Source organism: Ustilaginoidea virens, chromosome 4 (assembly GCF_000687475.1).
Source record: "Ustilaginoidea virens chromosome 4, complete sequence".
In the NCBI taxonomy this organism is placed as follows: Eukaryota; Fungi; Ascomycota; class Sordariomycetes; order Hypocreales; family Clavicipitaceae; genus Ustilaginoidea; species Ustilaginoidea virens.
Window position 1 is genome coordinate 4,674,802 of NC_057319.1, and position 22,872 is coordinate 4,697,673.

At 57.1% G+C, this 22,872-nt stretch overlaps 9 protein-coding genes across 9 annotated transcripts; 2 read left to right on the forward strand and 7 right to left on the reverse strand.

The window, feature by feature from the left end:
• Nucleotides 1–969: 969 nt before the first annotated feature.
• Nucleotides 970–2,264, reverse strand: UV8b_05729 (uncharacterized protein; the record flags this gene model as incomplete). Its single annotated transcript, XM_043143226.1, has 2 exons — nt 970–1,735; nt 1,897–2,264. The coding sequence occupies 2 exons, from the start codon at nt 2,262–2,264 to the stop codon at nt 970–972; spliced, it is 1,134 nt and encodes a 377-aa protein (XP_042999159.1).
• A 630-nt stretch (nt 2,265–2,894) lies between these two features.
• Nucleotides 2,895–4,190, reverse strand: UV8b_05730 (uncharacterized protein; the record flags this gene model as incomplete). The annotated part of the gene is made up of 1 exon (XM_043143227.1): nt 2,895–4,190. The coding sequence occupies one exon, from the start codon at nt 4,188–4,190 to the stop codon at nt 2,895–2,897; it is 1,296 nt and encodes a 431-aa protein (XP_042999160.1).
• An 858-nt stretch (nt 4,191–5,048) lies between these two features.
• UV8b_05731 (uncharacterized protein) lies at nt 5,049–5,558 on the reverse strand (the record flags this gene model as incomplete). Its single annotated transcript, XM_043143228.1, has 1 exon — nt 5,049–5,558. One exon carries the CDS (start codon nt 5,556–5,558, stop codon nt 5,049–5,051), a length of 510 nt encoding a protein of 169 aa, XP_042999161.1.
• Nucleotides 5,559–6,094: 536 nt separating this feature from the next.
• UV8b_05732 (uncharacterized protein) lies at nt 6,095–6,559 on the reverse strand (the record flags this gene model as incomplete). The annotated part of the gene is made up of 1 exon (XM_043143229.1): nt 6,095–6,559. One exon carries the CDS (start codon nt 6,557–6,559, stop codon nt 6,095–6,097), a length of 465 nt encoding a protein of 154 aa, XP_042999162.1.
• Nucleotides 6,560–6,604: 45 nt separating this feature from the next.
• Nucleotides 6,605–7,177, forward strand: UV8b_05733 (uncharacterized protein; the record flags this gene model as incomplete). Its single annotated transcript, XM_043143230.1, has 1 exon — nt 6,605–7,177. One exon carries the CDS (start codon nt 6,605–6,607, stop codon nt 7,175–7,177), a length of 573 nt encoding a protein of 190 aa, XP_042999163.1.
• Nucleotides 7,178–7,997: 820 nt separating this feature from the next.
• Nucleotides 7,998–11,340, reverse strand: UV8b_05734 (uncharacterized protein; the record flags this gene model as incomplete). Its single annotated transcript, XM_043143231.1, has 7 exons — nt 7,998–8,051; nt 8,124–8,143; nt 8,835–9,033; nt 10,302–10,445; nt 10,499–10,580; nt 10,762–10,900; nt 11,328–11,340. The coding sequence occupies 7 exons, from the start codon at nt 11,338–11,340 to the stop codon at nt 7,998–8,000; spliced, it is 651 nt and encodes a 216-aa protein (XP_042999164.1).
• A 1,186-nt stretch (nt 11,341–12,526) lies between these two features.
• On the reverse strand, nt 12,527–13,520 carry UV8b_05735 (uncharacterized protein; the record flags this gene model as incomplete). The annotated part of the gene is made up of 4 exons (XM_043143232.1): nt 12,527–12,814; nt 12,888–12,927; nt 13,163–13,339; nt 13,423–13,520. 4 exons carry the CDS (start codon nt 13,518–13,520, stop codon nt 12,527–12,529), a joined length of 603 nt encoding a protein of 200 aa, XP_042999165.1.
• A 2,014-nt stretch (nt 13,521–15,534) lies between these two features.
• Nucleotides 15,535–18,426, forward strand: UV8b_05736 (uncharacterized protein; the record flags this gene model as incomplete). Its single annotated transcript, XM_043143233.1, has 1 exon — nt 15,535–18,426. The coding sequence occupies one exon, from the start codon at nt 15,535–15,537 to the stop codon at nt 18,424–18,426; it is 2,892 nt and encodes a 963-aa protein (XP_042999166.1).
• Nucleotides 18,427–19,173: 747 nt separating this feature from the next.
• Nucleotides 19,174–22,389, reverse strand: UV8b_05737 (uncharacterized protein; the record flags this gene model as incomplete). The annotated part of the gene is made up of 1 exon (XM_043143234.1): nt 19,174–22,389. One exon carries the CDS (start codon nt 22,387–22,389, stop codon nt 19,174–19,176), a length of 3,216 nt encoding a protein of 1,071 aa, XP_042999167.1.
• Between the last annotated feature and the right edge of the window lie 483 nt (nt 22,390–22,872).

A 22,872-nucleotide genomic window follows, 5' to 3' on the forward strand; every position in this document is an offset into this window, starting at 1 on the left:
AGCAGCGACAATGCTCGGATGGGGAGGATGCAACATTAAATGTCGCCCGACGGCGTGTCTCACCAGAGGCGCCGCAGCCCAATTGGAGTATTTTGCAGCAAAGTGCCGACATTTTGTGGAGATGGCGCTTGCCCATGGCTGCATCGTGTCCCATGATAGGCCATGATCCGACCTGTTCGCTGCTGGCCGAGCCAGGCGATTGACCCGGACCGGCCGCATGGCCTTGTACGGAGGATGTAAGTATTGCCCGTTTGTGCCACCGAAACTCTTGTCAAGCCGTCGTGGCTCTTGTGCTGCCGGCGCTGATTCATTGCCTGCGCGTTTGCTTGCCCGTCATTAGTTCCATCTCGTCAGTTGCCCGCCATGGACAGCAGCCAGTCATTCTCGCGCCCTCTTTGCTGCCTCTGCAGTGACAATGACGTTGATGCGACCCAGAATCGGCAAACGCATTCCCGCCCGCCCACCAAATTGGTGAGTGACATCGACCATCATCCCAAGTGATCCCACCAACGATGGTCCGTCCCCGGTGCTGCCCGACGTCCACCCGCGATGAGACTGGCCCCTGGGACTATGCCAGCTCGGAAGTTTCTGCTGAAGTGCCGCAGTTGCATGAGCGGAGCCGACTTGGCGTGGGCCAGCCGTCGTTTTCCATATCTGCGAGTGCGCACAAAGCCACCTGATGGGCCCGCGGCTGTGCATCGTCGGCACCTTTGGCGACATAGAATTAACCAGCGACGGAAAATACTGGCACAAGGACTGTCTGATGAAACATGTGGACACCGAGGGCAAGCAGTTGTTGCCATGGAAGCTTGCAAGGGATGTGAGGAACTACCGTGACAAGCAAGGATGGCGCCAACAACTCGTCGCCCAGATGGCCTATTCCAAGACGCGACTGTCGCCGCTACGCTGCATGTACCTAAGAACCGAGTCTCGGGCGTAACGCCCTGTTCGGGGCCATTTTCAAACACTTCACTCCCGTTTCACCTCCTCCTCGGCCAGGCGTAGAGCTTCTTCCAGTGCCGCCTCATCCTCCGAGTCCACATCGTCGTCCTCCGCACCCTTGCCCTCGGGATCGAGGCTCTTCCCGACCGGCCCGTCCGGCTGGGCCTCCGGCTCCGCCTCGACCGCGGGTTCTGGTTCCGCCGCGGGGACGACGGGGGCGGGATGCTTGGCTTTGGTCGTGGTCCCCGGGCACAGAGCCCAGTCGACCTCGCCCTCGTCGCCGTACCGCTTGACGAGCCACTCGTTTGCAGTCTTGAAGTGCCGGCAGTCAAAGAAGCCCCTGGCGGCGCTCAGCGGGCTGGGATGGACGCTCTGCAGGATCAGGTGCCGCTGCTTGTCAATCTTTTGCACGCGCTTTCCGGCGGGCGTGCCCCAGGCCATGAAGACGACGCCCCGCGTGCGTTTCTGCGCCACGAGCTCGATGACCCTCTGGGTGAAGCGCTCCCAGCCCCGGTTGGAGTGCGAGTTGGCCTCGTGCGCTCGCACGGTCAGGCATGTGTTGAGCATGAGCACGCCGCGATCCGCCCACGGGGTCAGCAGGCCGCCGCGTTGCGGGGGCGCCGCAAAGGACGGATAGTCCTTCTTGAGCGCAATGTACATGTTCTTGAGGGACGGGGGCGCCGGCGTGGGAGGTCGAACCGAAAAGGCCAGCCCGTGGGCCTGGTTGACGTTGTGGTAGGGATCTTGGCCGACAATGACCACCTTGACGGTGTGCAAGGGCGTGTGACGGGACCTAAGATGCAGTCAGCGATTTGCTTTTTCGTGCAGCAAGACGATGACAGAGGGCACGCAACGGCATAGCAAAGGAAATAGAAGGGCGCCTTGGCATCGGCGCAACGGCATAGCAAAGGAAATAGAAGGGCGCCTTGGCATCGGCGCAACGGCATAGCATACCACGAGTACACGTCCTCCTTTGGGGGAAACCACGTCTTGCCAGCCTTGGTCTCCCGGTCCAGGAACCGCTTCAGCTCCAGAAACTCCTTGGTCAGGAGGTCGTCCTTTAGGTGCGCCAGCCAGCTGTCGTGCAGCGTGTCAATCTCCAGCTTGAGGAGCTGCCTCTGCTCCGCCGTCAGGCCAGCCAGCCACTTTTGCTTGTCGAACCTGCCGCCGCCGGCGGCTGCTGCTGCTGCTGCCGCCGCCGCCTCACCAGCCGGCTTGGGGGCAGCAGCTCCGAAGAAGGAGGCAATGGATCCGTTGGCCCTTGGTTTCTTGGCTTCGGCCCCGTTGGCCGACGTCTCGGCTTTGCGTTTGAGGCTCGCCATGCCGCCGAGGGAGCGTATCCAGGCGCTGCGGGTGAGCCAGCGCGGGCGAGCAAGCCGACCTGCCAGAGCTCTCGCGGACCGTTGGACGGAAGCCGTGTCGAAGGGGCGGCATGCACTGTCAATGGCGTGCACTGTCAATGGCGGAAGATGCGGGTTTTGCTCAATGTGCAGGAAAGGGCGTGCGATGGTAGAGGCGGTCACAGGGCGAGCGCAAGGTCAGTGGCGGAAGAATGGGCTGGGAGTTTTGGCTCGTTTGGCAGCCGATGATGGCGGGCCTGTGGTGGACGCGTTGACGCGCGTGGCCAGCCGATGTGGGGCGGGGCGGGAGGCGTTACAGAGGCTGGGCTGAGGCTGGGTGCCAACTGCTCGCAGCAACGACGCAAGATGCCCGTCTTCAGGCGTTCATCTTCAAGGCACGGGCTTCTAGTGGTATCAATTCTGATTGCAGCATTCACATGATACGCACCAGCATAGGAGACAAAAACTTGATTCAAATCGGTGATGCCTAGTCCTCCCAAACTCTAAAGAAAATCAATCCTGTGTCCCCCCCTAGCCGAATCCGACTTCAAGTGTCGCCCTGGCTTTCGTCGTCAGCGTGGTCGATGTCATCCTCGTCCTGTCTATTAAATATCATGACTGGGAGCGGCCGTGAATGCTATTAAGGCTCACACGGCTATCGCCGTCGTTATCCTGGGGCGGCTGGTCGCCCGCCCCTTCTGCACCTGCGTCGCCCTGGACTTCATCATCGCTGAAAAGGTAGTCCTCCTCGTCCCGTCTATCAATTGTCATCATAATTGGGGCTGACGCCGAATGCCGCCCTGCACTATGAGGACGGACGGCCTCAGGTGGAACTGGTTTAGGGTCGAGGTCGGGCAGGGTCTCCTCGTGGGGGTGCCGAAGCTCGGGGATTGGACGAGGAATTAAACCCCAGAGTCTAGGCCTCTCCTCAGTATCCTCGACCCGGCCACTATCGCCATGATATGGCCGTAGGTTAAAGACCCGAGAGTCAAGAGCAGCGAGTCGTCGCCTACGACCAATCTGGCGACGGGATACCCGTTGAAAGCAAGACCTATCAACATACGAGATAGTTCCAAAGGCACGATCGATGCCCATTTGCTCTATAGCCTGCAGCATCCTAGCGCCCACAACCTGGGGAGATTCATCGGCAGAATACGCCACTCGCATATCAATAGGCGTCGTGCCAACAGGCGTCGTGCCAACAGGCGTGATAAAATGCTCCCCTGTATTGGGAGTAGGGACAGCCGCAGGTGCAGCCGCAGGGCCGAGCGTAGGCGCGGGCTCAGACGGGATCTCAGTCCCCGCCACAGGTTCAGGCTCCGGCGCAGAAGCCGGCTCAGACGGCTCAGTCCCCGCCACAGGCTCAGGCACCGGAGGAGAAATGACTGCCCGAAGGCGTTCAATCTCCTCAGGAGTGCGGGGACTCCTATCTGAGATGTCCTCCGCCCTGCCACTATCGCCGCTGTTTGGCGTTGGGCCTGGGCCAGGAAGGACCCGAGGGTCCAATGGACTGAGTCGTCGCCGAGGACTATCGTGGCGACGCGTTACCCATTGAAGGGCGAAGGTCTCAACAGACGTGATGGTAATAATGCCAGGATCGACGCCCATTTGCTCCATAGCCTGCAGGACCCTGGCGCCCACAGCCTGGGGGGATTCATCGGCAGGCACCACTAGTTCCTCGATGCATTGCCTGATCGGCGCGGCCGGCCCGGGGGCGCCGGGCATAGGGGAGTTGGCTCTGCCGTCATCAGCAGTCTGCTCAACCCGGTTCCCTTCAGCATCGGCCTGCTGCGTCTCCGGCTGCCTACGGGCGAGGCGATTGCCGCGTAGAGTCCGGCGGGCAGTATAGCCTCGCCCCCTGTTCCTTTGGCCACCTTGGCCGTCTTCTCGGTATGCTTGTCGAGGCATTTCCGTCGCTCTTTCCGGGTATTTGAGTGTAAGTGTGCGAGTTTATGTCTAAAAGAAAATCTAGCATCGCGGTCAGCTATCGCATTTGCAGGTCAGCAGGGTCATCACGTACCAGACTTTTACTACCGGATCTAAAGAACGACAAAGGGTCAAATCCTTGGGGGGCTCGTCGATTTAAATACTCGATAGGACAGGCTGCTCTGATTCACTATCAATACACCAGCTGGCTGTTATTCTTCGCAGCTTCATAGCTGCCAAATATCCTTTGCAGCTTTATAGCTGTTCACAGCTGCACTCGGTACATATCAAGAGGTTCGCGTTTGCAAGCAATTGCTGTGAATGCCACAGCTGCACTCGGTACATATCAAGTAGTTCGCGTTTGCAAGCAATTGCTGTGAATGCCACAGCTGCACTCGGTACGTACTAAGTAGTTCGCGTTTGCAAGCAATTGCTATGAATGCCAGATTTAGGATAGCAGATGCCCATCTTCATGCGGTCACTTTAAGGCATGGGCTTCTATTCACATTATATGCACCAGCACAGTAGGCAAAAACTTGATTCAAAGCGGTGATGCTTAGTCCTCCTAAAGTCCAGAGAAAATCAATCCTGTCTTCCCCCTAGCCGAATCCCACTTTAAGCGTCGCCGTCGTTATCCTGGGGCGGCTAGTCGCTCGCCCAAAGGACATATGCGTCGCTTTGGACTTCATCGCTGTAATCCATATAGTCGTCCCTATCCCCCCTATCAAATGTCACGATAGTTGGGGCCGATCGTGAATGCTGCCCTATACGATGAGGACGGACGGCCGAAGGTGCAACTGGGTGAGTGCCGAGCATTGGCAAGGGCTCCTCGGTGGCGTACTAAAGCTCGGGGATTGGACGAGCAATTTCCCCGACGGATAGCCATCTCCTTGGATCATCGACCTGGCCACCATCGACATGATATGGCCGCGGGCTAGAGACCTGAGAGGTTAAAGCAGCGAGTCGTCGCCTTCGAGCAATCTGGCGATGGGATACCCGTTGAAATAGAAACCTATCAACAGGCGTGATAACTGCAGTGGCACGATCGATGCCCATTTGCTCTATAGCCTGCAGGATCCTGGCGCACACAACCTGGGGGGATTCGTTGGCAGAAATCCCTATTGTCATACTAACAGACGTCGTGCCAATAGGCGTGGTAAAATGCGGCCCTGCATTAGGAGCAGGGACAGCCGCAGGTGCAGCCGCAGGGCCGAGCGTAGGCGCGGGCTCAGACGTGATCTCAGACCCCGCCACGGGATCAGGCAACGGAGGAGCACTGACTGCCCGAAGGCATTCAGTCTCCTCGGGCGTGCGGGAACTGCCATCTTCTCGGGATTCTTGTCGAGGCATTTCTGGCGTCTCTCTTTTAGGGTGTAAGTGTGCGTGTTTGTGCTTTAAAAGAAAACCTAGCATTATAGTCAGCCATCGCTTTTGCAGGGTTAGTAGGGTCATCACGTACCAGGCTTTTACTACCGGCTCTAAAGAAGAAGGAGAAAGGGTCAAATCATGGGGGCCTTGTCGATTTAATTAGTCGATAGGCTAAGCCGCTCTGATTCACTGTCAATACCAGACCTAGCTGGCTGTTTCTTCGCTGCTTTACAGCTGCCCATCATTCTTCACAGCTGCACTCGGTACGTACCAAGGAGTACCATTTTTTATCATCTCTTTTTTTATTGTCTAAATTCGTGGCAATGATCGGCTACAGTGGCCGTGCCCGAGGCAATGGCGTGTGCAAGTCAGAGCCACGACAGCCGAGCCGCTTCGGCTGTCGTCAAAGATGCAACAAACTACGTTGATTTGCAGTGGTATCTCATTTCAGCATCTAAATCCTATAGTGATCCCTAACCTCCAAAGAAAAGCAACCATTACCTCCACCCATTTCAACTTTATGCGTCTTCATTATCGCTCCATTCGATGAATTCGTCGTCCTGGGCAACGACGTTAGTGCCGTCTGCAGGCTCTGAATGCCATACATGCGGTCTCCACGAGACGACATTAGAAGCAGAGGCCGCTGCAGGTGCAGGGCCGGGCATAGGTGCGGGCGCGGGCGCGACGGATGTTACCATCCGATCACCGAGTATTGCCCGAATATTGGCCATTTCCTCGGGAGTAAAGGGAGATACTTCTGGTATGTCCTCTACCCTGTCATCTTCGGTATAAACTGGCATTGCCTCACGGAGGACCCGAGGGTCCAGTGGACCGAATCGTCGCCTACGACTGCCGTGGCGACGCGATGCAGATTGGAAGGCCAAAGTGTCAACCTCCATAAAATGGGCATAGGCCACGTTATTGCCCGTTCGCTCCAGGAAGTCGCGGCCTGCGGCGACCAGGTCCTGGGGGTCACTAAACATTACGTCCCGTGAATACCAGGGGCCTGCAACGCTTTGCGGCCCGCTATGCCGACTGTCATTAACGGGAATGGAGGCAACGACTCTGCCATTAATGGCAGTATGCTCAATTCGTTCCGCCTGTGGAACGAAAGGCAGTGGCAGCTGGGGCCCGGTATATGGGGCCACCTGCCCTCCTCGCCGGCTCGGGGCGAGGTTGCCATGACCGGGATTACGGCCCCGGTTACTGCGGCTAATGCGGCCGCTGCCCTGGCCATGATGGCCGCCTCGGCCGGTCTGGCTATAATAGCCGCCGCCCTGGCCGCCTTGGTCGTGTTGGCCGCCTTGGCCGTGTTGGCCGCCTTGGCCGTGTTGGCCGCCTTGGCCGTGTTGGCCACCCTGGCCGTATTGGCCGTGGCTAGGCAGTGGCAGCTGGGGCCCGGTATATGGGGCCCCCTGCCCTCCTCGCCGGCTCGGGGCGAGGCTGCCATGACCGGGATTACGGCCCCGGTTACTGCGGCTAATGCGGCCGCTGCCCTGGCCACAATGGCCGCCTCGCCCGGCCTGGCCTCCCTCCCCCGTGTTCTGGCCTCCTTGGCCGCTTTCTTCCGATCGCTGTCCGGGCATTTTATTTATCGTTAAAAGTTTGGGTGTCTGCTTGATTGTCTAGTTTCTATGTTAGCCTCAGTCTCGCATACACCAGACGTTTCAGCAGGATAGTAGGGTTTCTAGATACCTAAGTGTTTATAACCGGCCCTGAAGAAGAAAAAGAAGAAGGGAAAAGGTCCAAGTTCTAGGGGGCCTCGTCGAGTTCAAATACCAGGCCAAGCCGTAATTCACCGTCAACACACCACACCAGCTGGCTGTTATTCTTTGCAGCTTCACAGCTGCCCATTTTTCCTCACAGCTGCACTCGGTACGTACCAAGTAGTTCGCGTTTGCAAGCAATTGCTGTGAATGCTACAGCTGCACTCGGTACGTACCAAGTAGTTAGCGTGTGCAAGCAATTGCCGGGACAGCCGAGTCAATTTAACGATGCAATAGCAACATCTGGTATATCGCACAGCATGCATCACAAGAAGGCATCTCGCACAAGGCATTGCAGCAGGCATCTATCGCAGCTTTATAGGTTGATTTATAGTGGTATCTTATTACAGCATCTAAAAACTAGAGTGATGCTCCCCTACTTGGGAGCAGGGGCCGTTGCAGGTGCAGGGCCCTGCAACCGGCCACGAAATATTGCCCGAATGCCGGCCCTCTCCTGAGGAGTCAAGGGGCTCCCGTCCTCTATACTGCTCCCGTCGCCGTAATATGGCATCGGGTTATAGGGGTCCCGGGGGTCCAAGGGGGGCGCGGGCTCGGGCACGGGCAACTGACCACGAAGTATTGCCCGAAGTCTGGCATTCTCCCAAGGAGTAAATGGAATAACAGCAGCAGGAGGGCTACTATGTTGATTCGATGCTTATTTTTCGGACATTTTATTTAGCGTTAAAACCTTGGTTGCGTGCGTGGTTATCTAGCTTCTAGGTTAGCCTCAGTCTCGCATAAACCAGACCGTTTTAGCAGGATTAATAGGGTTGTCAGATACCTGAGTATTTATAAATGGCCCTAAAGAAGAAAAAGAATAAGAAGGGAAAAGATTCAAGTCCTGGTGGAATCGCTTCGTTGGCTGGTCCGCTGGCCCGCAACGGCGCTAGTGGACGCCTCGCATATCAGCAGGATTTATATTGCTGCTGGTGCTCGGGCTGTTTCTAATAATGCTGCCGTATATCGAGACGACTCAGAAGCGGAATGAAGCGCATATATCCAATGGTGTAGCGACGGGAACCTCGGGGCGAAGGCGATGGTAATATGTGGGTGAGTCCTATGCGGAAGATGCTTGTCTAGTGCTCATTCGCGATACATTCTCTTTTGACGTCTGGTATGGATGTTTCTTTGCTAAAGTTGTGGGTGTTTCTTTGCCGCGATGCGGATATATCTTCCGTAAGTTGTAGTGTTTCTTTGCAAGGTTGCTGGAGTTATCCCCCATCCCCCGTTTGACCGCGACTAGAGCTGACCTTGGCGACTTGCGACGCGAGGTGGCATAGAAAATCCAGCTCTATTGTGACTGTCTCATGAGCCGACGTTGATACGCTGGCTACCCCCTTAGGCTGATGTACTGCCCTGCCTGCATCATCGCTCTAGTCGATAAATATCCTTGAATAGCTGCGGTCGACCTCCTCCACCCAGTCCCTTATGCGGTTCCAGGCGTCGCGGAGCGCATCCTGGTCGCGCCGGTTCCGAGCCTCTACTGGCCTACCCTCCTTGCCCTGGGCAAAGCCAACGACCAGCTTGTTGCCCTCGCCTAGGGCAGCCTCCTCCACCAAGGCAATGGTCACATTCGGGCCGAGGGCGTCGTTAGCCCTGGCGAGCCTGGCCCCGCGCTCGCCGAGGACGAAGCGGCCAACGTCGATATATGCCGGCAGCGAGAGCTCAAACGGCCCAACGACCGGCGCAGCCTACGGACCCGAGCCAGGGATTGCTCCCACAGCGCCTGGCGGGTCTCGAGGTCGGGCGTCTTAGGCGGCAGCACCTTTGTGCTATCGGCGGGATGGGATCCCGAGGCTTGGGATCTGCGGGGCCTGCCGGAGACGGCCGAGACAGCGGGGCAGACTCCTGTCTCGCCAGCCGCTCGTGCCTCGCAGGCCTGTTATTAAACTGGCGCGCCACCCTAACTAGGCGCGTATAGGTAAGCGAGAGCTTATTTTCGTTGGCCATACTGTAGTCGGCCTGCCTATCGTCGGCGGGATTAAATCGCAAAGGTCTCTATACTAGACCTTCGAGCGCTAATTTGCAGGCAAGCGGGCGTGTCCAGGTCTAACTGGAATCGCTTCGTCGCCGCTATATTCTTGGCCCGATGCGGCCTCGCCTAACTCTCCGCCGACGTCGTCCTCTCCTTATACGTTAGACGGGTCGCCATGCCGGCCTAGTATGCGTGGCAATGGAGGAAACGAACCGCTGTGGCCTAGGTCGTCGCTATAGCGGCTGCGCGGCATCGTCGCCCTGCCGGCACCGGCTGATGCGTCATCCCCTCCGGGCAAATATTCCCGTCCTGGTTTCTATCGTCCTCATCCCCGCTATCGACGATTACGTGATAACGCGCACGTTTCCTGCCCCTCGAGGCTTCGCCCTCCTTTATACTAGGGAGGGGCTCATTCCTTTTTGTGCCAGTAGGTGCTGGCCGCAACCTGGAATGGATGCCCGAATTCCTAACATTTAGGCATGGCCTTCCGAGGCCTGAGAATGTGGTTAATCCCTGTATTAGCGACTGCGGCATACTAGCCTGCCGCGGAATCATAGGTCCGGGTTTTCGCATCGGGCCCGTAGGCTGCGGAGCGAACGTCGAAAGGCATCCACACGCTTATTTATAGCTTGCCTATGCTTCGGCCACTCTCTTCTAATATATTCCTGCATCTCCTCGTCGGTTGCTATAGTTTCCCTAGGTCTCGTGGTGGGAGGTTTTTCGGCCGCGGCGGGTTCAGCGCTGGTCGGCTTACAGCTTGCTATTGCAGTCGGTGTCTGCTGATGATATTGGCATCTATCGCGGCATCTATAGCGGGAGTACTTAGTAGTCTGGTGTATGGAGCTATCGTCAGCTATTGGCTGAATTGGTGGTGGGATTCACCTGGTTAGACTTGGGGGCAGGGATAGCCGCAGGTGCAGTCGCAGAGCCGAGCGTAGGCGCGGGCTTAGACGGGATCTCAGTCCCTACTATAGGCCTAGGTACCGGAGGAGAAATGATTGCCCAAAGGCGTTTAGTATCCTCGGGCGTACGGGGACTGCCATCTTCTCGGGATTCTTGTCGAGGCATTTCTGGCGTCTCTCTTTTAGGGTGTGTGTAAGTGTGCGTGTTTGTGCCTAAAAAGAAAACCTAGCATTGTGGTCAGCTATCGCTTTTGCAGGGTTAGTAGGGTTATCACGTACCAGGCTTTTATATGCCCTCTGCTGCTGGAGCTCGACGACCGTCGCCGGGTCGGCTCTACTGGCGCTGCTGATGCCTCCCGCTCTTTAGGTGCGGCCCGGCTGGCCGGTGCTTGGGGGTATGAGGCAGAGGTGGCCGGGGCTAGAGAGAGGAAAACTGCGTTGGTGGATATTTTTTTTTTTTTTTTGCGCGGGAATATCTTGTACTATCTCGTTCGTTGATGCACCCTGGCGCCTATAGTCTGGGGGGGGATTCATCGGCAGACACCATTAGTTCCTCGATATACTGCCTGGTCGGCGTGGCGTTGATCCTGCTGAGGGTAATGGTAGCAATGATGATGATAGTGATAGTAATGGTGGTGCAGTGCTTGTTGAAGGTGTTGAAGGTGTTGAAGGTGGTAAACTCTGTGCGAGGAGCGAAACGAGAGAGAAAAAAACAAATTATAAGGACAGCTGCTGCTACAATTGTGCGGGCGTATCTTTGCCGCGATGCGGATAATCTTCCGTAAATTGAGGGAGTATCTTTGCTATATTGCTGGAGTTATATAGAATGTCTGGATAAATGCGATAGGATGTATAGTGAGGTAGCCTCCAGTGCGAATCTCGGCAGCCGGCCTGGCCTCCCTCCCCTATATTCTGGCCTCCTTGGCCTTTTTCTTCAGATCGCTGTCCGGGCATTTTATTTGTCGTTAAAAGTTTAGGTGTTTGCTTGATTATCTAGCTTCTAGACCATAGCGGATATGACCTGGGGACTGGAACATACTGCCGTGTTCTCCGTTGTTTCGGCTATTTTGGCCGTTTCCTCGTGCTTCCTATCGAGGAATTTTCATACCGCCTGGCGTCATTATGAGTTAGTGTGTGTGTATCAACGTCGAAGTAAATGTCACCGTCGCTGTATTAAAATGGCGCGCCACCCCGACTAGGCGCGTAAAGGTACGCGAGAGCTTATTTTCATTGGCCCGCCTTTTTTCGGCCTGCGTATCGTCGGCAGGATTAAGTTACAAATACCTCTATATAGGACCTTCGAGCGCTGACTCGCAGCCAAACGGATATGCCGCGTATATATCCAGGTCCGACTGGAATCGCTTCGTTGGGTGGCCCTCTAGCCTGCACTGGCGCTAGCATCCCCCTCGCTGCGTCTCCGCGAGGCCCTCGCATATTTCTTGGACCGCAGAACTGCGAATCCTGTCGACCTGGCTTTGGGATTTGCCAGTCAGGTACATTACGAAGGACTCTATATGGATCCTTCGAGCGCGGATCTCCAGCCAAGCAGACATATCCGCGTATATATCCAGGTCTATCTGGAATCGCCTGGTCGGGTGGCCCTCTGGCCTGCACTGGCGCTAGCATCCCCCTCGCTGCTCCCGTGCGAGTTCTAGGCTAGCGGGATACTCGGGTCGGTCCGGGTATACCGGTCCTCCCATTACTCTGGCGTGTCTAGGACTGCAATATATCAGCCTTTATTTCTCCCCTTTTGGACGGCATTTACTTACAGCAGCGAGCCCAAAAGAATATGTCGACGTCCAACTCGAAGCAGGGATGCGAGCATCCCCCTCGCTGATGCAATGCGAGGTCCTTGCACACATCGACGACCGTAACACTACGGATCCTGTCGATTTGGCTCTGGGATCTGCCAGTTAGGTACATTACGAAGGACTCCATATAGGCCCTTCGATCGTGGATTTGCAAGAAAGCGGACGCGTCCGCATAAATATCCAGGTCCACCTGGAACCGCCTTTTTGGGTGGCCCTCTGGCCTGCAATGGCGCCAGTGGACGCCTTAGATGGTAGTAGGATCCAACTGATTAGACATTTTTACGTTGGTCCTACTGATGGTGATGGTGGTGATGATGGTGATGGTAGTGGTCGTTATGGCAGTGCTTATTGAAGATGTTGAAGGTATTAAGCTCTATGCGAGGAGCGAAACGACAGAATAAAAAAAAAACTATAATAATAGCTGCTGCTATAATTATGCGGGCGTATCTTTGCCCCGATGCGGATATATCTTCCGTAAGTTGCGGGTGTTTCTTTGTCAGGTTGCTGGAGTTATATAGTAGGTTTCCACTTCCATTTCATTAGCCCGCTTGTGCAGAGGCTGATAAAGTCGCACGAATCTGGCCCGATACCAAGCTCTTGGAGGGCCGCGGGACTCGGCAGCCGGCCTGGCCAGGCTCCCCGTTGTTTCGGCTATTTTGGCCGTATCCTTGGGTTTGCAGTTAATGCATTTGTCGTATTGTGACTCAACGTTAGCCTTAATACATCTTCCAACTTGGCCGATGATATGTAGCGTGCGTATGTGGGTGTGTCTGTAAAGGAGAATCTAGCCTTGAGGTTAGCCTTAGCCCTGCAGTAAACCAGGCCGCTTCGGCAGGGTCGGGAGGGTCGTCACGTACTTTGTTACTAGGTATAATAAAAGGGTCAACTCCTAGGAGCCTGTTGTTTTGGCCGTTTTCTCCAGTTTATTGTGCGGGCATTTTTGTTTATCTGACGCAAGTTTAAATTACTTAGGGTCAGCCTTAGTCCCGCAAAGCACCAGACAAGCTATTGCTCTAATAGGGTCGATAGGGTCATCACATACTTTAATGTTTGCTACCTGGTCTGAAGAAGGAGAAAGGGTCAAGTCCTAGGGGCCTCGTTAAACTTGACTACTCGTTATACTGAGTCCAACTGTTTCATCGGGTTTATTGTCCTCGAGGCATTGTTCGTGTCTGATGTCTGTATGGCCCTATAGTCCATAGAAAGCCTCCGGCCCCTAATACGGTTCCAGGCGTCGCGGAGCGTGCCAGCACTCGCCATTGTTATAGCCGTTCCCCGGCTACCGGTGTCGAGGAATTTGTCGATGTATCTTATCCAGCCACTGCCATTAGCATCACCATCTTGAGATGCCTTTGGTGTGTAGATGGTGATGAAGGAAAGGGGGAGCAATACCTTAGCAGGCGAATAGTATGGGAGCCTCTATCCAGAGGGCATATCCACGGCCGGGATAGTATGTGGCAGATGAGCTGAGGAGCATATTGTATGGCCATGTGGACCACCTTCTGTGTGGGTAGGTAGGTGGGTGAGTAGTGGATGATGAGCGTAATATATCTGTTTTCAGCATCTAAGAACCCACGGCATCAGGCCCAGGCAGAACTTGCCAGTCGTCGGCTGTTTCACTTGATTGTCGGCTATGACCCTCGCTGATTGGTGCCTTGTGTCTGCAGTCTAATCCCTTCGATGAATGTGCGAAGTTGCATACTTTGTTGCAGACCTGGGTTTCAGCCAATATAAAACCGTATAGGTACAGCAGTAGACTAACAAATAGTATGATGCTATAAGTAGCGGCAATTCCCGTATTTTCACCGACTTACCTCTCGTCGCCCGTAGCTGCATTGGGCCACATGCTTAAAATAGGCATTACTAGGCCCTTATTAATGGCTGATTAATTTAGCAGTGCCTAAAGCAGACGAAAAATGTGTTTAGTCGCTGGGCCGGTCGCTAAGGTACGAAGGTACCTAAGGTTATTCAGCAAAAAGTGGGTCCGTCACGATGGTAGTGTGTTTGATGGGGTCGCCGTTTGAACCGCGAGCTACTGATGCTGTCGAGCGCATCTAACCCAGTGCATCTGACCCCAGGATAAGCCGGAGTGCCAGGCGGGAAAATATTAGTCCGTCTGGCCGGTAGAGCCTCAGCTCTGCACGTGATGCATCATGCGGGCAATGCGACGACTTCGCAATGTCTGCTGCCGCGGATGCCAGACGCCTATAATGCCAATGATGTAGGATATTAAGACGTCGCTGTTGATATTTTGCTATACTGCCATTTATCTGGTGGCGTTTTACAGCTCTACTGGCAGCCTCCTGTAGCAATGAAGAAATCCACTCGCATTACCGCGGTGCGTATTTGCTTACTTTCACAGCTCTCCCGCCTAGATACATGTTGGTCGAATATAGAGGCAACAGTGAGAAATGCGTGGGTTAGGTATTTGCTCGCCGAAAAATAGAAGCGCCTGTGAGAAATGCGTGGGTTCACTCTACAAGGCTCTTAACCCACTGACGAGTGAATACGAGGGACCTGCATTCTCGAGTGCGTCAAACTAAATGTCAACAGTCACAGCAGATGTGGCGACTATCAGCGGAAGCGTTTGGTCGAACCTGTCTCGCTGGTATTTGAGATGACTACGTCAAGTGCATTAACACCTTGCAGCCGACCATCAACATCCGCATGCCTGTTTGGGCCGCTTGTAAATTATGCTGCACGTCCATTCTATGAATTACTCTCTTTTTTTTCTGCTTGATATCAATACAACATGTGGCTCTGTATTATGCACGCCATAGGGTATTTACCCAGACCGTGGGTGATGGATATCGTACAAGACACATTTACGCCTCGCCAAGTCGATTTTACCAACAAAATCTCGTTGCAATCGTCCTGGATACGCCAGGGGTCGCCGCCCCTTTACGTTTCTCGACCTGTCACCGGCCTGTTACAGCATACAACCACCAATACAACCCAAAGCACCGAAATCTACACCATCAACACAATCTGCGACTTCACCCGCCACTTCATCTCATTACAGATACTCAACCGGCCGGCCTAGACCCTGCTATTATCATTATTTACTCCAACACCGATTCGTAGACCCATACGATCCCATTATCAGCGAGGCAATGTAGCCTTTGAGCGGCTCGGCATATGGAGATACAGTTGGCGGGCGGCCGCTGGTGCGCAAGAGGCCACGCGCCCCGCGTCCAACAGACCAGGTCCCGGGCTCGGCGGCAATGATGAACCACGTACAACGGGCCAATGCGCCGTGGCGACTGACGAGGAGGTTGAGAGTGCCAGGGAGTAAGCAGGCGATCGAACAAGGAGCGCGTCACTATGTAGGAGGTAGACACATTCGCGCCATGGGAAGGAGCGGCCACGTTCGGAAGGAACGAGCGAATGCTTACCTAGCCCTAGCCCTCACGCACTAAATGCTTCATCCTCCATTCTGTCCATCATTGCCCATCATACAAGTGCGAAATCAATACTATAAACTCCAACTGCACGACATACACAATGGCTAGCAGCGGCCAAAGCTCAACCGGTATTCAACTGGCGCCGATATTCGTCCCCGGGGCAAGCAAGGCCAGTGTTTTAAAGACCAAGCAAAAGATCACGGCATTCGGCCAATGGATGGATCTCTCCCGCGCCCAGCCGCTCCAGCTGTACCAGAACATGGGCTACGACGCCGATGCCAAAAAGACCTTGACCCAGGTGCTAGAAGATGCCGCGTTGGTCAAGGCGACCCGCGACAGGCTCGCCGAGGAAACGAGCAAGATCCTGGCCCTGATAGCAAAAGTCAGGTCCCTGTCCGAGACCGCCTTCTCTCGCGAGACGGCAGCGGCGGCCGGGGTCACGGCCAACGAGACCAGGGCCGCGGCCCATTGGTTGCTCTCCACGCTGGTCAGAGAGGAACCCGTCCAGACGGCGTGCTGGCTGCATGACCTCGGAGACGCGTTGCCGCCCGTGTTGGCGGAGGAGATCAGGGTGGCCACCGCGGCCGCCGCGGCCGCGGCCCAGGTGCCGGTCATCACGCCCAGCCAGGACGAGAGGGCGACGGCGCTCGAGACCGCTCTGCTCTCCGAGAAGCGGGGAAAGGAGAAATACAAGAGCATGTGCATCACGCTTCGCGACCAGGCGGACTCTCTAGCAGCCGATCTTGACGCGCTACGAGCTCAGGCGCAGAGGAGCGAGGAGGCTTCCAAGGCCCAGCTGATTAGTGCCATGTCGATAATCAAGTTGCTCGAGGCAGACGTGGCCGACCTAGAGCTCGCTAAAAACAAGCTGGAGGAGCTGGTCGAGGCTGATGCGGAAAGCAGGAGAACCGACCTCGCGACGCTCCAAGACGAGAACGACAGGCTGCGCAAGGCGAACGAGGAGCTGAAGGGGATAAAGGACGATGCCGCGGACGAGAGGCTTCGCCAGCAACTGCTGGAGCTCCAGCTGGAGGTCCGGCAGGAGGGACTCCGCTTCGAGGACCTTGCCGACAAGGTCAAGGGACTGGAGGCTGACCTCCAGATGCGGGAGGAGCAGGAGCAGCACCTCAAGGCCGAGCTCGAGGCCGCAAAGGAGCAGTCCAGGACGTTCCAAAACCAGGAGCAGGCTACGCGCCGCGACCTCAACGCCTCCCACCAGCAGGCCATCGACGATGCCCGCGAGCACAACGCCCGCGTAAATGAGTTGCGCGCCCAGGCGGCGGCGCAGAACGAGGACATGATGCGCCATGAAGAGAGCAACAGGCGTAACTACATGAACCTCCTCGCGCGCCGGCGAAAAACCGAGTCCTTGTGGAGGGAAGCCGAGGCTAATTTCGACCAGCAGCGCGAGGCCAGCGCATTGGAAAAGGCCGAGCTGCAAGCTCAAGTCGCGCAGCTCCAGGGTCAGATTGTCCGGCGGCACGATGCCTGGGTCGTGGAAAAGCAGGATTTCCAAGCTCATATCCTGGAGCTCCAGGGCGAGATTGGCCAGCAGCGCGATGCCTGGGCCGTAGAAAAGGAGGAGCTCCAGGGCCAGATCCTGCTGCTTGCTGGTCAGATTAGCCAGCATCGTGATGCCTGGGCCGTGGAAAAGGAGCAGCTCCAGGGTCAGGTTGGCCAGCAGCGTGATGCCTGGGCCGTAGAAAAGGAGGAGCTCCAGGGCCAGATCCTACTGCTCCAGGGTCAGATTGGCCAACAGCGCGATGCCTGGGCTGTGGAAAAGGAGCAGCTCCAGGGTCAGGTTGGCCAGCAGCGCGATGCCTGGGCCGTGGAGAGGGAGGAGCTCCAGGGCCAGATCCTACTGCTCCAGGGTCAGATTGGCCAGCAGCGCGAGGCCAGCGCATTGGAAAAGGCCGAGCTGCAAGCTCAAGTCACGCAGCTCCAGGGTCAGGTTGGCCAGCAGCGCGATGCCTGGGCCGTGGAGATGGAGGAGCTCCAGGCTCGAGTGACGCTGCTCGAGGATCAGAATCACGAGCAGCGCGATGCCTGGGCCGTAGAAAAGGAGGAGCTCCAGGCTCAGAATCACGAGCAGCGCGAGGCCAGCGCTTCAGCATCATTAGACCATGCCCGTTGCGCTTGGATGGCTGCGGCCGACCTGCTCGGGATCCCCGAGTTCCGGCAGGGCACCTTCAGGCCAGAGATCGGCCAGGAAATGCTGAGCGGCCGCGAGATCGCGAGCGCCGGATTGCCCGCCACGTTCGTAGCCTGGGCGCTCCAGCGTCCTTGGCCGCCCGCCTCGGCTCCCGGCGCTGCCACGGTGTCGGTGCCCGAGCAGCAGCCGTTTGGCGCGGCCCTCGTGGCCTTGGCCACGTCCGTGACCACTATGCCGCTCTCGTGGCGTGACGACTATTCCGATGCGTGGGCGAGGCTCGCGTCCGTTTTCCGGCACGTCACGGCCGACCATAGTGCCGCCGCCCCTGTCGAGGCGTGGAAGATCCACCTGCTGGATCGACTGCTGGCTCATATTTTGCGCGATGCCGCGACGACGTTCCTGCTCAGGCTGGCTGCCAGCCTGACGCTCCGCGCCATGCACCTCCGCTGGCCGGGAGAGGTCGCCGCCGCGGCGCCGAGCGGCATCGCCGGCCGTGGTCTCGGGGCCTCTGACCTGCACCACGCCCTCATCGCCCACGTCATGCAAGGCGTCGGCCTATCGGACGACGCGTCCAGGCACGTGGGCCAGATGCAGGACCGTCTCAGCGGCCGCATGATTACGCTCATGTGTCCGGGCGAATTGGGCCAGGATTCGCCTGGCATGCTGGTCCTTGACCGCCAAGCCGAGGTCCTCTGCTGGGTCCACGCTGATCACTGCAGGGCCACCTTCCCGGTATTATCGCTGACGAACCCCTGGGGCGGCCCGTCTTGGCAGCTGGACCTGACCGGTTCGCCCAGCATGGACTGGCTGGCGGCCTTTTTCTTCCATTGCTGCATCTGATGCGTCGTTGCCGTTTCCTGGCACCGAGAGCGGCCATCGGCGCACGAGGCTCCTCCTGCTTCTCCTGCCGCAGTGCTTTCGCAGCTTACGGTCAGAAGGCTACTGACGGCAGCGCAGCAGTCCAAGCGGGGGACAGGGGGGATATCTTTAGGTGTATAGAGGGGCGTTGGGGCTATGTAATGAATCTGCATGTTGGGCTGTCAGTTTGACATGCTGCGGCGTAGTGAATCGCGGGTTGGAAATGCCGCAATATGATTGGGACTGTATAGTGAATCTGCATATTGGACTGTCAGTTTGACATGCTGCGGCTTAGTGAATCGCGGGTTGGAAATGTCGGAATGTGATTGGGAAAAAGGAATAAATCTAGTCGATTCCGTCTGCCCAATGCCAACAATGCCATTGAGTATCGCATTGTACATATATACAGCATATCCTATATCACACACAAATACACTCAATAAATACACACATGCACACCACATACAAAACACTCATTAAATACACCCATGCACACCACACACAATTACACTCATATGAATACGCACACACACCACACACACCACACACATATACACACATGTAGCACCTCTATTCGACGAAAAAGTGCCCAAAGGTATGGTGTAGAGACAATGCTCGCGTCCGCGACTGTGGGTTTCCCTCGTGCCCGTCCACCTCGTTCGCTTCCTCTGACGCTTGCAGGAAATGCCAGCCCCGCGCGTTTTGGCCATGGGTAGGCCTCGAAGACCCTCATGCCAGCAAGCAAAAGTCCAGCTTGCGGCCCTCTTCTGTCTGGATCACCTTGACAATCAGGCAACGATCTCTTTTGTGCAATAAGCACTGCTGCCGGCGGTTCGGGTGTAGGCTTTGTCGCTCCAGCTGAGCCACCTCCCGCAGGCAGAACCAGGAGCCAAACATGCCGTGGCGCATGAAGCTTATGAACCGCGTCACGCTCGAGTCATTCGCCAGATATAGCGCGATAAAAGCGGCGACTGTGCTAATATCAAACTTGGGGTCTTCCGAGACTGTCACTATATCTAACTGGCGCGCCACCCCGACTAGGCGCGCGTAGATACGCGAGAGCTCATTTTCGTTGCTCAGACTCTGATCGGCCTGCCTTTCGTCGGCCCGCGTTTCTACCCGGGGACGCTTGTTGGACGTCTGCGTCCCTGGCGGCGATGGCGTATTATCGGACAATCTCTGTTGCAGTTGTTCGATTCTCGACTCCAACGCCCTGATTTGCGCCCGGCAGGTCGCCAGCTCGTCACCCATCTTGTCTCGTGCCTCGCGGGCTTCTCGCGCGGCCACGGCCTCTTCGCGCGCCCGTTCCTGCAGTTGCATCACCTGCGTCTCTCGGATGGCCAGGTTGCGATTTGCCTCGTCTCGTGCCTCGCGGGCCTCGCGGGCCTCTCGCGCGGCCACGGCCTCTTCGCGCGCCCGTTCCTGCAGTTGCATCATCTGCGTCTCTCGGATGGCCAGGTTGCGATTTGCCTCGTCTCGTGCCTCGCGGGCCTCTTGCGCGGCCACGGCTTCTTCGCGCGCCTGTGCCAGCAGTTGATTCATCTGCACCTCTCGAATGGCCAGGTTGCCAATCATCTCATCTCGTGCCTCGCGGGCCTCTTGCGCGGCCACGGTCTCTGAGCGTATTGTTTGCGACTGTCGCTCGATCCTCGACGCTAATGCATTGTTTTGCGCCTGGATAAAGGCCATCTTGTACTGCGCATCGCGGGCCTCTTGCACGGCCAAGGCCTCCTCGCGTGCCTTTTCGGATAGCTGCTTCTGCAATCGCTCGGCCCTCAGCTCCAACGCACTGTTATGCGTCTGGCAAACTGTCAGCGCCCTTTCCAGGTAGTCGGCCTCGTTTAGCGCATTTGTTTCGGCGTCCCGAAGGCCAGCAATCTCGTCTTGCAGCAGCGATTCCGCGGCCGACGCGATGGCCGTCTCGGCGATGGACGCAATGGCCGTCTCGGCGGCGGACGCAATGGCCGACTCGGCACGCCCCTGCAGCGCTTCCGTGAGCAGCCCCACGGCCGTCTCGATACTGCTAGCCCCGTTGGCGGCGGCTTCGAGCTCATTCGCACGCCGGGCCAGGCAGTGGAGCGCGCCAAGCAGCCCCCTTTTATGCTGCTGACACGTCCATGCTGCTACCCCTCCAGCAGCTTCGGCGTCGGCTGCCTGGGCCGCCTGCCCTGGACGATACACCACGAGGGCGCGGTCTCCCGCGAGCCGGTCCTGCAACAGTGCCAGCTCGGCTTCGGCCCGCTCCGCGCGACACTCGGCGCGCGCTCGGCCTCGCGACGCTTCTGCGACCCGGTCCTGCAACATTGCCAGCTCGGCCTCGGCCTGCTCCGCGCGACCCTCGGCCTGCGCTCGGCCTCGCGACACTTCCGCCGCTCGGTTCCGCATCGCGTCCAAGTCTGCCTGCAGAAGCCGCATCGCGTTGACCGAACTGGCCTGATCGGCGAGCGCCTCGCCTAGGGCGGCTTCCAAGTCCCTGTAATCGGCTTTTCCCTGGGCGGCATCGGCTTCGCTCTGGGCGGCATCGGCCACGGCCCGGCTGGCACGGTCGCGGGCTGCGGCCTCCCTACCCAAGGCTTCGTCGAGCTCGACCTGCAGCCTGTCAAGCTGAGCCGCCGCCTGGACCGCCCCGCCTTCTCTATCCGATATTTCCAGGCGGGCTTGATCCAGCTGTACGGTCAGCTCATCGTTTACAGCCTCAACCGCAGCCATCTGGCCGAGCTGCCATTCCAACTGCGCGACCCTGTCCTGGAGCGCCTGTTTACCGTGCAAGCTGTACCTGATTATCATAGCCGACTCCCGACCGTGCCGTTCCAGCTCGGCGCTGAGGCCGGCAATCACTTGCGCCTGGACGGAAATCTCTTGCGCCTGGCCGGCAATCTCTTGCGCCTGGCCGTCAATCTCTTGCGCCTGGTCGGCATGTGTCTCCTCGGCTGCAGTCAGCTTCCGCCGCAGCTCATCAATGGTCAGGTTGAAGCCGGCCAGCCCGTTGCTAACGTCCTGGCGCACCTCTTGGACGACGCGATCGGCCAGGCTTCTGGCGTGCTCCACGAGGCTATCGTGCTGCTCCTTTACGGCGTCCGAGACGCTGTCGAGGCGGCTCCGGGCGAGCGAGCCCGCCGTATTGATTGCTCGGCTGGCGGAGGCGATCTTCTCGTCGGCGCTCGCGGCCAAGTCGCGGACCCGGCCAATGTCCCGCGCCATAGCCTGGGCGTCGTTGCGCTGGTCCGCAAAGCCGGAGCGCAGCGAGGACGACAGCTTCTCCTCCGCCGAGCGCGCCAGCTCTCCGTCCAGGCGCTGCCTGTCGGCAATTTCGGCCAGCCTGTCGACCACGGGATTGTCGGTCTCCGCGTCGGCGCAACTGGCGACGCATTCGTCTAGCTTGCTGACGGCCTGGAGGATTTTTTCCACATTGTCCCTTAGCTCGGCACGGACCGTGTCGGAGCAGTCCCCCACGTGCAGCCGGAGATCCGCCATGTTGCTCTTCACCGCTGCCTCCATCGTGCTGCCCACCGATCGGACCGCCACCTCGATGGTCTCCCGGGCCTGAGAGACCGCCCTTAGCCCGGCATCTATGGTGCCTTGGCCGCGTGTGTAAGCGTCCTTCAACTGCTCGACTTTGCCGTAGAGATGGTTGCGGTTCGGGTCGGACCACGCAGACTCAAACATGGACCTTTCCCCGGCCAGCGTACTCTCTCTCTCCGCCAGAGACGCCTCCTTATCGGTTAGCTCGAGTCTCTCACGGGCCACGTCGGCCCTATCCCTTTCGAGGGCCGCCCTTTCCTCGGAAAGCTGTCGCTTTGCCGCCGTCGACTGTCTAATAATGAGCTCGACATGTTGCCCGATCGCCCGTAAATGGCTGGCGTCGAGATTCTCTTCGGCGGCGCGCAATTTCCGCCTGAGGGCATCTGCCCAGTCACCAGAAACTGGTCCGCTTTGCATCGACATTATATGCAAGATATGGAAAATATAGAGAATGTAAAAAGGTCGGTCTGGAAGTCACTCGTTGTAGAAAATGTCACAGATATGAGTTTTTCTTCTTTACGCATGTTGCTGCATTTTTTTTCCTTTCCATCTATTTATACTCGGAAAAAAGTGCGCTGATATACACTCGCCCCGATGGAAGGAGCGAGGCAGCTCCTTCCCACGATTACCACCCACCACTAACCACCACATGGAAACCCTCTCTCCAAAGTTTTCGTCTCGCGACTTTTCCAAAATACATCTAATCTGTTCTAGTTGAGATATGGAAAATATAGATAATATAAAAATTCACAGATATGAGTTTTTCTTCTTCTTTGCGCCCGTTGCAGCATTTTTTTTCCCCTTTTTGTCTATTTACTATCGGAAAAAGGTGCGCTGGTATGCACTCGCCCCGATGGAAGGAGCGAGGCAGCTCCTTCCCACGATTACCACCCACCACTAACCACT